We start from the raw sequence: 14621 nt of genomic DNA, 5'->3' as shown, positions 1-14621 counted from the left end.
TTGGTCCTTTCTCCTACACAGCTATCCATTACCTGCAGGTGTGCAAGGGTAATTACTAAGTGTTAAACTAAAAATACACAATGAAGAGTCAAATTAGTTGGTTTATTATTTAGACTCATTCATTCTGACCAATTAGAGAAGACACTGGTCTGCTCCGACCCATCCACTTCCATCTATTCCTGTTTTACTAATTACCGTTCTACCTGTGTGCTATTTTTTACACTTAAAAATAACATATCCTGCCTAGCAACAGAAGTGTCAAATAATGGAAGGGTTCGTCTTTAGATCCTCCATAATACCATCAGCTGGCCCAGGCTAATGGCCAGTTCTTCATCTGTTGAGCTAGATCCTCTCCAGTTAAGCAGAACCCCTGAGGATGAGCGCTATTCATGTCCACGTGTCATCATTTTCTCCATTAATTAGGCTGATGCTTAATTAATGTATTATGTTGCTCTTTTTTTCTCCTAAATGATGAGGCATTTTTTATCCGTCTCCAAAGCCCTCAGACTCTTTGCTAAGCCCACGACAGCAATAAGGGTGAAACTAATGTGTGTTGATGCCTCTTTTCCAGGGAAACATAACAGCCATTAAGTATGTCAACAAGAAACGCATTGAGCTCACCAGGAAAGTGCTGTTTGAACTCAAACATGTAAGTGTGCGTCCATGCCGTTTTGTGCTTTTTGCCAGGTGCCTTCATCATAATTAAGTTTATATGATGTTCTGGGAGATATTATTAGCTGGGGACTGATGGAAAAGGGGACTAAACAGCTCTCTCTCTCTCTCTCTCTCTCTCTCTCTCTCTCTCTCTCTCTCTCTCTCTTTGTCCACTACTCCTCATGTCGTCCTCCCTCCTCTTTTCCCTTCTGCTTTTTTGACCTCCTATTATAGATGCGAGATGTTCAGAATGAGCACCTGACGCGCTTTATCGGTGCTTGTATCGACACACCCAACATCTGCATCCTTACTGAGTACTGCCCTCGAGGCAGCTTACAGGTGATCACTCGCACACACAACTACTCTATACGCTATATTATAGACAGCTCATATTTATGCCACACTTTTTTTTACAACAACCAGGGCTCAACAATAAGGATTCCAATTTTTACTTACTTTGCCAACATTTTCACTGCAATGCATGCATAAATAAATACATTTTAAAGCTGCTGTTCGTAACTTTTTTTGGTTAAAAATGATCCAAAATCAATTTTTTTAGCAAGTAAATAACCAGCCAGTGTTCAAAACTATATCTTTACCTTAGCCCGATTCGCAACGGTAAGCTTGTAATAATGTTTTATAATTCGGGTGGTACTGGTGGGTTTTCGCAGTAAATTCGAGCATGTCGCCATTCCTCTTTGTGTCATTGTGTCACGTCTGTTTACACAAAGAACAAGTATATGGCATGTGAGGCGGACCATTTATATTCTTTTCTCACAGCAGCTGCAATAATTAAACTTATCATTTTGATGGCAGATTGTATGGTATGACATATTAACGTTAAAGATTAGACTGTACAGAAATTGAAATCTACAGGTAACGTTAATACACACTAAATACACAGTCACGCAATGCTGATGTTGTTAACATTAACAATTTGAGAACAAAGTATAACAATAATAATAATTTGCACGGTTTGACATGATCCGAGCTAAGCGATCGTTAGATTTAATCACCATTTGTAGTGCGATTTATTATAATGCCTTTTTTCCCTCAGCTGGTCAAATAAAAGTGGCAGACATGTTACTTTTTCAAATGACATTTTCCGGTTAAAATTCTTGCTTTGGTCATACTTTGGTCATACTTCGGTCATACTTCAAGACTACAATCTGTGATTCCGAAGTACAGTATCCACACCGATGCTGTGACTGACAGCAAACATTAGATTCATTTGCGCCAAGGCACAATAAGATGCAAACAACTGCAATTGCAGGTTCCAAACAGAGATGGCGACAAAGAGGCAAAACTTACGGACTGCAGCTTTAAGTGTCAGAAAAAATGTTTCAAAAATACGTAAATGCTCACGAACACAAAAATAATCATCACCACTTGCTTTTTCTACCATCACTCTGTAAGCTCTTTTTCAAACCTACTTAAAGGGATACTCCACCGTTTTTTTTCATATTAAACTATGTTATTCCCTTAACTAAGACTAGTTGATACATACCGCTCTCGTCTCAGTGCGTGCACTAAATCGCTCTGTCTTGCGGCGAAACTTTGTTAGCACTTAGCTTAGCCCAGTTCATTCAATAGGGGCCAAGCAGAGAAGCTACCAAACACCTCCATGTTTTCCCTATTTAAATACAGTTACTCGAGTAGTGTAACTCGACCTAGGACAGTGACACAAAACAAAACGTTACGCTTTTCTAAGCGTGTAAAATGGATAACTATATTGTATGGTGGAATACCACAGCAAGTGCTCGGGAGCACTTTGACTTGGCGCAGTAATATCTTCTCTCCGCTCCCGCTCCTGTTAATGTCACGTTGGTTCTATTGACGGAAATGTGAGGGAGGAGGAGAGGGAGCGGGGGGCCGGTGAGAGGACTTTTCACGAGTGAAGATATTACTGCGCCAAGTCAAATTGCTCCCGAGCACTTGCTGTGGTATTCCGCCATACAATATAGTTATCCATTTTACACGCTTAGAAAAGTGCACATTTTATGGGATTTTAGTATTTATTGAAATGTGTAAAAATTAAAAAAAACAGGCTAAATATTTTTTTCGCTCTATATTTTTTATTAGTTTTGTTTTTTCTTTTTTGTATTTTTTTTCTATTTAGCTTTAATTTCTTTTACAGTTTTTGTTATTGTAGTACTTCAACTTAAACTTATTTATCTCAGTGATTTGCCATGGCAACATTTTTTTTTAAATTTATTTATCATGTCATTTTTCATTTACATTTATCATGTCAGAAAGATTATATTTATGCACATGAACATCACAACAAAGTTGTAATTATGAGTGGGAAACTCCAGATTTTCAATGTTGTCAGTGAGAAAATGCTGAGAAAATGTTTTTGTTTGTTTGTTTTTTTATTTACAATAAAACTAAGTTGCATGGGAAAAAATACCAGAGTATTGTACAATTACGATAGAATATATAACAATTCATAAATGGAATAAAAACATAAATCAAGAACACACCCGATGCACATTCTTTATTCATCATTTCTTGTTGCATTATATATAGAAAGGGCACATTGCCATCTTCGCCACCAACCAAAGATATTTGAATGCACCTGACGACTTCTTAAAAATATTAACTTCCTAGGAGGACTTGAAAGCACCATTAGAAGACTTTGCAAAATTGATTAAAAAACTGATAGCCCCGTCCCCAAACTCATGCCAGTGTTGCTTTGTCAGACCACTCCAACAAACAGAGCAATGTTTTGAAAGCACCACAATAGTTATGTTTCCATCACCCTGTTTTTATGTGCATTTTGAAGTATCGCATCAGAAACGAGTGATGGAAATGGCAAATTTCAGGAAAAAATCCCTTAATTCGCAAAAAAGTTTTTATGCTCGCTTGAGGTGGTTTTTGACTTGTGCGAAAGGAGTTAATGCGAAAAATGGGAGATGGAAACGCATTAATAAATTCTGACATAGCGAACATTAAACCCATGTGACTAATCTGCTATTTCCGCTGAAGGTGTTTTATTTACTGTTGGTTACTAGGTTACCAATACCACCATCAATCACTCAAATAACTTGATGGAAGTGCACATAATTCAAATTTGTTAGATTTTTTTATTTTATTTTTTTCTTTCTTTTTTGCTTAACGTTTGATGGAAACCCAGCTAGTGTTTACATCAGCCTACAAATGACTTACTTATAGTTGTATCTGCACAAATACAGTATACAAGTGTCTTACACTGACACAATTCAGCTATAAATATAATAACACATAACTGACATGATGTGAGTGTATATATTTAATTCCCATCAACTGTAATCTTTTTTTCAACTCTTCTCTCTACACGGATGCTCTCCATGAGCTACATGATGTATTTGTGTGTGTGTTTGTGACCTATAGGACCTGATGGAGAGTGAAGGAATCACTCTGGACTGGATGTTTCGCTATTCTCTGATCAATGACATTGTTAAGGTGAGCGTCTCTCCTTCTTCTCCGCTTAATCTCAGATGGAGAAGGAAAGAGAAAGATGTTGTGCTGGTTTTAATGTTTCTTGTAAAATAACACTAAAATATAACTGTTTTATTCTACTGTGAACTGCTTTAAATTTTTTAAAATACTGTTCTTGGTGTGACATTATGTTTGGATGAGAAGTGTGTAATTAGAAAGGGATTATGAGGATGTCAATTCCTTGACGGGCAAATTGTGACTCTGGAAAGCATATTACAGTTGCAAGAGAGTCTGTAATTAATATTTTCGTGGTGTGGTGTTGGTAAATACGATGGATGCTGTCAGATGTCTTTGTAAGAGTGTCATCTTTTCACCACTCAGGGAATGGCGTTCCTTCACAACAGCGTCATTGTCTCCCATGGCAACCTGAAGTCTTCCAACTGCGTGGTGGACAGCCGCTTCGTGCTGAAGATCACAGATTATGGTCTTGAAACTTTCCGCAAGGAGAACAACTTGGAGGATGTGCATGCTTTCTATGCACGTGAGTACCGTGACAACACATAGATACAGAGTGCTTGTGAAGAAGCCCGTTACATCAACGTTTGCATTTGTAGGCAAGCTGTGGACGGCCCCCGAGCTTCTGCGTGCCGACAACCCACCTGCATGTGGAACACAAAAGGGTGACGTCTACAGCTTTGGCATCATCCTGCAGGAACTCGCCCTGCTGAAGGGCGTCTTCTACCTGGAAGGCCCCTGTCTCAGCCCCAAAGGTCAGAGCTCACACACAATACTGTGAAGGTATAATCAACATGTTGTTGTTGTTGTTGTTTTATGTCCAGATCTGTTAGTTTATTCAAAAATACATTAAAATGCAATCCATACATACAGTCCATCACATTATTGTCAATGTGAGGTATTCTCCAAAACATCCCTGAAAAGTACCCCTTTTCGTTGCCCAACGAAAGAAAACCTGAATTTCTGAACATGCAAAAAAAAAAAAAACCTTCATAGAACATGACAAAAGGCTTCTCTACACCTTCATACACACACACACACACATTTTTTGTACAGTTCATGTCATTTTAAATAAGATTACTAAAGCAAATAATCTTGCCTTCACCTCACACCATGTGCTCCTGTGACCATGTGTCAGAACAGGATGTCCCACCTTCAAATGGTGCTTGATATTGACTCCCACACCTTACTGGACTGTTCTTTGGTGCTTCCTCAACCTTTGGTTATAATCATTTAAAGAAAAATTTACTAAACATAGGGCTTAAGAAAACTTTCTGTTGCCTTCCGTTGTGTTGTAGAGGGTTAACATGACAGCACATGCTAGTCAATTAGATGAATCTCCACAGCAACTGCATAAATTTATCCACTAACCATTCAGAAACATACGTTGTAACTTTTTCCTGAGTCTCTCCATCAGTGTATGACTCCGGTTTGAACAATGAAAGGCTGAACACCGTCACTGACTATCGTCATTTTGGCTGTGTGAGATTCTCCAGCTTTGTTGTTGTTAAAGCTTCATCCTCTTCTGGAAAGGGGACTGGGAGCAGCAGCTCATTTGCATTCTCTTATTTATGCACTTAGTGCTATAGGTTTGCTGTGACTGATGTCATTGGTGCTTGCGTATTTTGTGGAAAATGAATTAATATAATAAAAAATAATTTATGATAGAATTTTCATATTTGGGTGAATTTTCCCTTTTAGCTACAGACTCGCAGATGAGAGTGCTTTCTCATTTAGCGCTTTGATGTGAATCAAAAGAGCATTAAATAAAATGTGTTAAGACAGATAATGCAGCTATAATTACACTGATAACATGGGTCACTTTTCCATTCCATCTGTGCGTCTACATTCACCTCACCTCTCTCTTGCTCACTCACTTTGTGGGCAAGATGAAAATAGCTTTCCAAAAACCAAAGTCCAATTTGCCAAAGCATTAATAACAGGGGCCTAAAAAGTCTTTGCACACTTAAAATTTCATTGCATTAGATATCAAATCAAGTGGCATTTATTTTAAAGAAAGGTAACACCAGCACACTTGGGTTTTAAATAAAACACCAGTTGATTAAGAGTAATTGTAAAAATGGCTCAAAAAAGTGAAGTAGGTTCTAAGAATAGTTTAAGCAGCATTTCTACTACTATTGTTTTGTTTTTGTTTGTTTTTATGCCAATATATACACACACTCACATTAATACATGCAACAGAGATATTGTTTATAAGTTATGCTGCATTTAAAGGTTTAGAACAATCCTGGTCACTTTCAGCTGTGACAGTAACTGTCTCTGTTGCTTTCTTTATTTTACGTGTTTTGGGATGGGAAGCCTTTGTTCTGTGTCCTATTTACATTCTGTCAGTGTCAGTATTACTTATGCACAGAGATATGGACACAAACACACATTCACATGAACTCCGCGATGTCACTTGTACTCATAAACAGATCACCACACACATACCAGTGGCTGCATTAAAGAGAAAAAACAAAACATGAGCTGCATATCTGGAGCACTGTTCTCCATGAGAACAATGGGAGTCAAAGACCGCAATGACAGTGACACTGGCATTAACAAAATAAATAAAAATAAATTATTAATAATAACCCTTATGGAAAAGAAGTACATTTTAGCATACTTTTAAAAACAGTACTTAACTCTTAAAGGGTTAGTTCATCCCAAAAATGAAAATTCTGTCATTAATTACTCACCCTCATGTCCTTCCACACCCATAAGACCTTCGTTCATACTCAGAACACAAATTAAGATATTTTTGATAAAATCCGATGGCTCAGTAAGGCCTGTATCACCAACAATAACACTCCCTTTTTCAATGCCCAGAAAGCTACTAAAAACAAATTTAAAACAGTTCATGCGACTACATTGGTTCAACTTTAATATTATAAACAACGAGAATACTTTTTGTGCGCCAAAAATAACAAATTAGCGACTTAATTCCACAATATCTAGTGATGGGCGATTTCAAAACACTGCTTCATGAAGATTCAAAGCTTTACAAATCATTTGTTTTGAATCAGTGGTTCAGAGCGCCAAAATCCCATGATTTCAGTAAACAAGGCTTTGTTACGTCATAAGTGTTTTGAAACTTCAATAGTTCACATGACTTAGGCAGTTTGATACATGCTCCAAACCACTGACTTGAAACAAAAGATTCGTAAAGCTTCAAAGCTTCATAAAGCAGAGTTTTGAAATAGCCCTTCACTAGATATTGTTGAATAAGGTCGCTATTTTGTTATTTTTGGTGCACAAAAAGTATTTTGTTTATAATATTGAACTAACCCTTTAAAGGTGCCCTAGATTCAAAAATTGAAATTACCTCGGCATTGTTAAATAACAAGAGTTCAGTACATGGAAATGACATACAGTGAGTCTCAAACTCCATTGTTTCCTCCTTCTAATATAAATCTCATTTGTTTAAAAGACCTCTGAAGAACAGGCGAATCTCAACATAACACCGACTGTTACGTAACAGTCAGGATCATTAATATGCACGCCCCCTATATTTGCATATGCCAGCCCATGTTCCCAACATTATGAAAGGCATTAGACAAGGGCAGAATGTCTGGATCTGTGCACAGCTGAATCAACAGACTAGGTAAGCAAGCAAGAACAATAGCAAAAAATGGCAGATGGAGCAATAATAACTGACATGATCCATGATATCATGATATTTTTAGTGATATTTGTAAACTGTCTTTCTAAATGTTTTGTTAGCATGTTGCTAATGTACTGTTAAATGTGGTTAAAGTTACCATCGTTTCTTACTGTATTCACAGAGACAAGAGCCGTCACTATTTTCATTTTTAAACACTTGCAGTCTGTATAATTCATAAACACAACTTCATTCTTTATAAATCTCTCCAACAGTGTAGCATTAGCCGCTAGCCACGGAGCATAGCCTCAAACTAATTCAGAATCAATGTAAACATCAAAATAAACACTGTACTTGCGCGATTTGACATGTTGCATGACGAACACATTGTAAAGATCCATTTTGAGGGTTATATTAGCTGTTTGAACTTTTTTTATGTTGTTTAAGGCAAGCTTGAGCTCTTGGGGCGTGGAGCACCAGATTTAAAGGGCCACACACCCTGAATTGGCTCATTTCTAATTATGCCCCAAAATAGGCAGTTAAAAAAATGAATTAATAAAAATCTATGGGGTATTTTGAGCTGAAACTTCACAGACACATTCAGGGGACACCTTAGACTTATATTACATCTTTTAAAAAAAAGTTCTACGGCACCTTTTAACTAATACAAAATTAATAGAGTTTAAAATAAAATACTTAAGTGCGAAATTAATGCAATGTTTTCAGACATTTAATTGCAGGTTAATTTTAAATATATTAAATGCAGTTAGTTAAATTTTTAGAGTGCTTTTGGCCCCTTTAAGTAGGACTTAAATTAATTTTTATATGTAATTTTATAATTACTTCTGAAATCTTTTAATTTGACGTTGTTACAAAGTCCAATTTTAAAAGTGTTCTTAAGTGTGTTGAAAAACAGTCATGAAAGTGTACTAAGTAATAAAGCCTTGTAGTTAATTAATATTATATTATTTGCAAGTACAGTTTTTTAAAAACATACTTCAAAGTTTTGAAGTACACTACAAGTGCACATTCAGTAAAATTAGGCGAACTTCTTTTTCACAAGGGAACATTGGCAATAGTTATACAATTTAAGACACCAATAAATAATTAAGTTTATTAAAGCCATAATCTATAATTTCTGTACTACTGTATGTTTGTTTGAGTGGCAACATTGGCTCAAGTTTAAAATGGGACTATGTATTTGATGAACAATTGCAAACAGGGTGATGGAAACTTGTTTGGTGCCACTAGTAGCCACACTTGTGTATATATAAGCTACAGCTGCTTTGAATGCGATTCATCCAATCATAATTTAGAGCCAGCTATGCACTTAAAGGTTGAAGGGTGAAGTTAAAGGAGCTTTTATTTGACATATTCCCAAGTGTAGTGAGATGTGGAGTGGGACAGGAACGTTGTGACAGCATTGTGTCATCATCACCTGCGTTGATTGCTGTGAAGACATTTGTTAAGTCCAAGGTCTTTTCAAAATCTGTGAATGACACTTTCATCTCTTTTACTTTCTTTTTCTCACATATTTGCTCTCTGTCTGTCTCCGTCTCTTTTTTTTCTCACACCAACAGGGAGTCATATCACTCTCACTGTTTTTCTGTGAAATTTGATATGCTAACTCTATATTTTAATCTGTGTTATTTCCTATGTGGTAGAGTGTTGTGTAACTCATTTTCCAGAGAATGTTTATTTACATGCTGTGACTTAATATATTTATGAATATCTGTAACTTGTGGTTTAGAGATCATAGAGCGTGTGGTGGAGGGCCGGTGGCCGTACCTGCGTCCGCTGCTTTGTCCTCAGAGCCACAGCGATGAGATGGGACAGCTGATGCAGCGCTGCTGGTCAGAAGATGTCAACGAGAGGCCAGATTTCAACCAGATTAAAGTACTGCTCCGCAAGAATAACCGGTACCTGAAACACAAATCATCTCATAAACAAATGACTTGACAAATTGACAAAAAAAAAAAAAGTTCAACATCAAGGTTTTATATTATTCATCAAGGTGTATATTCTTAGATAATGTAACTGGTAACTTTTTATTTTACACTTTTTATAATCTTAACTCATCCTGTAGCTCAGTTTATCTAAAAAGTTATTTAAAAATGAGTCTCTTAAAGGGATTGTTCACCCAAACTTGAAATTTCTATCATCATTTACTCCCCCTCAAAAAAAAAAAAATTTGAGGAATGTTGGTAACCAGACAGTTGATGGTAGCTATTGACTTCTATAGTATGGAAGGAATGGCCCACTTTTTCACATTTTGTGCACTGATTTTTGGAGAAAAATTTGTGGAATTCTGTGGGATGTTTTTTAAGAATAGTAAAATGCGTCAAACTCTTATCGGTAGTCAATCAAATTAAAATAATATTTCTTAATATGTTTATTAATTTATTAATCATTATATATGAAATGAATTTTGTGTATCTTTTTTTTTTCTTTTTTTGTGGAAATCTGCATGCACGGCCCCTACTGCCCATGCTGCAGTGATCAGACACACATTCACATCTCTTGTCTCTGTCTCACCTTCTCTGTTTTGGCCTCAGTGGATATGGTTCCAACATCCTGGATAACCTCCTGTCCCGTATGGAGCAGTATGCCAATAACCTGGAGGAGTTGGTGGAGGAGAGGACGCAGGCATACCATGAGGAGAAACGTAAAGCCGAAGCTCTGCTCTATCAGATCCTCCCACAGTGAGTCCCACACAAATCTTTCATATTTATAAATGATTTTTATTCCTGTTTATTTCTGCTTTTAGTTTTGGAAGCAATACCAATACCTGATGTGACTCTTTATTTCGTTTGAACTGATTCTTTATAATGGTTTGTTCAAACCGATTTGCAAAGCGTTTGTAAATCACACAACTAAAAGTTTGAGATCAGTATGATTTTTTTTTTTTAGGGTAATTTATGCTTTTATGCATCAAGGACGCATTTAATTAATCAAAAGTTGCATTAAAGGGTTAGTTCACCCAAAAATGAAAATTATGTCATTAATGACTCACCCTCATGTCGTTCCATACCCGTAAGACCTCCGTTCATCTTCAGAACACAGTTTAAGATATTTTAGATTTAGTCTGAGAGCTTTCTGTCCCTCTATTGAAAGTTTATGTACGGTAGACTGTCCATGTCCAGAAAGGTAATAAAAACATCATCAATGTAGTCCATGTGACATCAGTGGGTTAATTAGAAGTTTTTGAAGCATGTAAAATACATTTTAGTCCAAAAATAACAAAAACTACGACTTTATTCAGCATTGTCTTCTCTTCCGGGTCTGTGTATATCCACAGTTATGCTGTTTCTTCTTCTTCTACGGCAGTTGGCATCCAGCTTATTGGTGCATTACCGCCCCCTTCTGCTCCGGACAGTGACGCTGATGACGTGTTATCTAGTGTGCCCGAGCTTCGTTTACAGTCTGAGGGAGAAGCACGCTGTATTCAAGCTATTCTACATTGTTTGTATTTTTGTATTGCTATATTTTTTAAAATGGTGCGTAAGTGTGCATGCCGCTGTAATGATGGGTCAACAACGTGAGGATCCATTTGCAGCGTCTTTATTAAGACAAGGCAGCACAATGCAAACAGGGACAAGACAGTAGCGTAAACAGGGACAGGCTTGGGTCGAGACAGGCGGCAATAAATCAAGGTCTTACAACAGGCTGGGATTGTGGCAGGCGGCAAACAAACAGAGTCCAGGGAACAGGCAGAGATCGGGGTCGGCAGCAAAGGTTCACAGAGGTAAGGCAGTCCAATCGATAACAGGGTAACAGTCCACAAGAAAACGCTCAGAAATGATCACCAAGGCAAATCAAGACTTCGCGGTGCATGGATGCGTGTGTGAGTGTTTTATGGAGTGAGTGTGATGTGGTGCAGGTGTGTGCGCAATCAGTCCCAGGAATGAGGGCCCATGGGAAATGTAGTCCAGATAGCAACAAGTCAATATTCCGGTGACGGCTCCCTCCGGCGGCCGGGATGAAGAGCCACGGGAGCCGTATTCATAACAGAGCCCCCCCCCCTGCGAGCGGCTCCAGACGCGAGGAAGCGGGCGCCGGGGTCTACCGCGTGGACGAGGGGCCGGTCACTCCGGATGCGTCTGGTGGAATTCCTCCATGAGTGATGGGTCCAGGATATCTTCCCTGTTGACCCAGGACCGCTCCTCCGGGCCGTACCCCTCCCAGTCCACCAGATACTGCAGCTTTCCACCCCGGCGCCTGGAATCGAGTAGATCTCAGACCTGATAGGCCTCCTCGCCTTCGATGATCAGGGGTGGGGGGTTGCGGGCCTCGGCTCCCGCAGGCTCCTCTCTCGGTCCCCCGGAGGGTTTCAGCAACGACACATGGAAAGTGGGAGAAATGCGATAGTTAGAAGGCAAGTCTAGACGGAATGATACAGGGGTAATTTGTTTTATGATTTGAAAAGGCCCTACAAACCTGGGACTGAGTTTTCGATATGGAAGTCGGAGGCGAAGATCCCTGGTGGATAGCCATACCCATTGCCCAACAGTGTAGTGAGGATTGGGCCGTCGATGGCGATTGGCGTGGAACTCTTGGCGTCTCACTGCCCGCTGTAGGTGGTGATGTGCTGACTCCCAGGTCTCCTCACTTCTGCGCATCCACTCAGTGACTGCAGGTAATTCTGATGGCTGACCAGACCAGGGGAAGAGCGGAGGTTGGAAGCCCAGGACGCACTGGAATGGGGTGATGCCGGTGGCAGGTTTTCGTAGGGAGTTCTGTGCATATTCTGCCCACATTAGATAACGGCTCCAGTCCGCCTGATTCTGGCTGCAGTAAGTGCATAGGAACCGTGTCAATTCCTGGTTCATGCGTTCAGTCTGCCCGTTGGATTCAGGATGGTACCCAGAGGTGAGACTGATGTTGACGTTAAGTTGTTTGAAGAAAGCGGACCAGACACGGGAGGTGAACTGGGGTCCTCTGTCGGATACTATGTCCTCAGGTAGTCCGTAGAAGCGAAAGACCGCGTTGCACAGGAGTTCAGCGGTTTCCAACGCGGTAGGTGTCACGGTTCATGAATCCGCTGTCTCATTCTGGTGTCTGTGTGATGGTGTGGGTGTGTCACCTGATTGTTTTGTGTGGGCGTCGCCGCTGATTGTTGATCAGCGGCAGCTGTGAGCAATTACCATCTGCCTATATAACGCCTTGTCTTTCGTCTCTTGTTTGTCAGATCGTTGTACGGTGTCCGCGTGTTGTTTCCTGTGTTGCTTGTTGTGTGTTTCCCTGGACTGGACTTTGATTCATTGCTTCCTGGTTTTCGTGATCTCGTTGGATTACTCTCTGGACTTCACGCACGGATTACTTCACGGACACTGCTCTTCGCTCATTACTCTTCACGGATCTTCACCGCCCATCGACGTCCCTGTGTTACCACTCTCCTGCTGACTGTTATATGCTCTTTGTGTATGTTGAATCTGACTACCTTCGGTGTGAAGCTCTATTAAAGAGATTTAACTTGCATCTGCATCCTTCCTTCATTCCGTGACAGTAGGAAGTTTGGGTAATGGCAGAAGACGACAGGTTTTGGAGAAACAGTCGATAACAGTGAGGATGGTGGTGTTTCCCTGGTATTCGGGTAAGTCGGTAACGAAGTCGATAGCGATGTGGGACCATGGACGTTGGGGAATGGGAAGAGGTTGAAGGAGACCGGCCGGGGCTTGATGTGAGGTTTTAGTGGTTTGACAGGCGGTACAGTGGTTGAGGAAGGTGGTGACATCAGCGGGCATGGTCTCCCACCAGAATTGGTTCTGTAGGAGCTGGAGAGTGGCAGTGATGCCCGGATGACCGGAACTGGGGAAATCGTGGACTTGGTGCAATAGTCTGTCTCGGAGATGTGCGGGAACGAAGGTGCGGTTGGGTGGACAGGTAGCAGGGATTGCGATCTGTTCGTTGGCTTGTGAGATTTCTGTCATAATGTCCCATTGTACGGGGGCGAGCAGCATAGTCTCAGGCAAGATATTTTCCGTATTTTCTGAGCGCTCTGGTTCATCCGTTTGCCTTGATAGTGCGTCCGCCTTTACATTCTTTGACCCAGGTCGGTAAGTGACTGTGAAATTGAAGCGGGTGAAGAACATTGCCCATCTGGCCTGTCGTGGATTAAGGCGCTTGGCAGATCGTAAGTACTCCAAGTTCTTGTGATCAGTCAGAATTATGAATGAGTGCTTAGCCCCCTCGAGCCAATGACGCTACTCCTCCAGCGCCGCTTTCATGGCAAGTAACTCCCGGTTGCCCACATCATAGTTGCGTTCAGCGGAGGACAGCTTACGGGAGTAGAACGCACAGGGGAACATTTTGGGTGGATCACCCTGTCGCTGGGATAGTACGGCTCCTATGCCGGTATTGGAGGCGTCCACCTCCACAATGAACGGAAGTTCGGGATCTGGATGACGGAGAATTGGAGCTGATGTGAAGCGTCTCTTCAATTCTTGAAACGCATGGACTGCTTCTGGTGACCAAGTGAGGCGGGAGGTGTTGCGTTTTGTCATGGTGGTTAAGGGAGCTGCCACCCCGCTGAAGTTTCTGATAAACCTCCGGTAAAAGTTGGCGAACCCCAAGAACCGTTGCAATTCTTTTAGTGTGCGTGGTTGCGGCCATTCCAGCACCGCCTTGACCTTTCCATCATCCATCGCTACTCCTTCACGGCTGATGACGTAGCCCAGGAAAGAAGTGGAAGTGCGATGAAATTCACATTTCTCGGCCTTGGCGTATAGTTTATGTTGGATCAGACGTTGCAGAACTGCTCGAACATGTTGGATGTGCTCGTGATAAGTGTTGGAGTAGATCAGGATGTCGTCGATGTAAACCACGACCCACCGATTTAGCATATCTCAGAAGACATCATTGATGAACGATTGGAAGACTGAAGGACTGTTGGATAGTCCGAAGGGCATGACAAGGGTCTCGTAGTGGCCAG

General features: G+C 40.5%; 1 protein-coding gene across 1 annotated transcript in view; it reads left to right on the top strand.

Moving 5' to 3' along the window:
* npr1a (natriuretic peptide receptor 1a) overlaps nucleotides 1-14621 on the top strand; it is a 119352-nt gene that overhangs the window by 95528 nt on the left and 9203 nt on the right. The window contains exons 11-17 of the mRNA XM_067411760.1: nucleotides 572-649; nucleotides 889-993; nucleotides 4027-4098; nucleotides 4456-4615; nucleotides 4689-4844; nucleotides 9441-9609; nucleotides 10246-10392. Coding sequence (XP_067267861.1) covers nucleotides 572-649; nucleotides 889-993; nucleotides 4027-4098; nucleotides 4456-4615; nucleotides 4689-4844; nucleotides 9441-9609; nucleotides 10246-10392 — 887 coding nt within the window. The remainder of the gene's footprint in view (nucleotides 1-571; nucleotides 650-888; nucleotides 994-4026; nucleotides 4099-4455; nucleotides 4616-4688; nucleotides 4845-9440; nucleotides 9610-10245; nucleotides 10393-14621) is intronic.

Source organism: Chanodichthys erythropterus, chromosome 15 (genome assembly GCF_024489055.1).
Source record: "Chanodichthys erythropterus isolate Z2021 chromosome 15, ASM2448905v1, whole genome shotgun sequence".
NCBI lineage: Eukaryota > Metazoa > Chordata > Actinopteri > Cypriniformes > Xenocyprididae > Chanodichthys > Chanodichthys erythropterus.
This window is presented reverse-complemented; position numbering and strand designations above follow the sequence as displayed.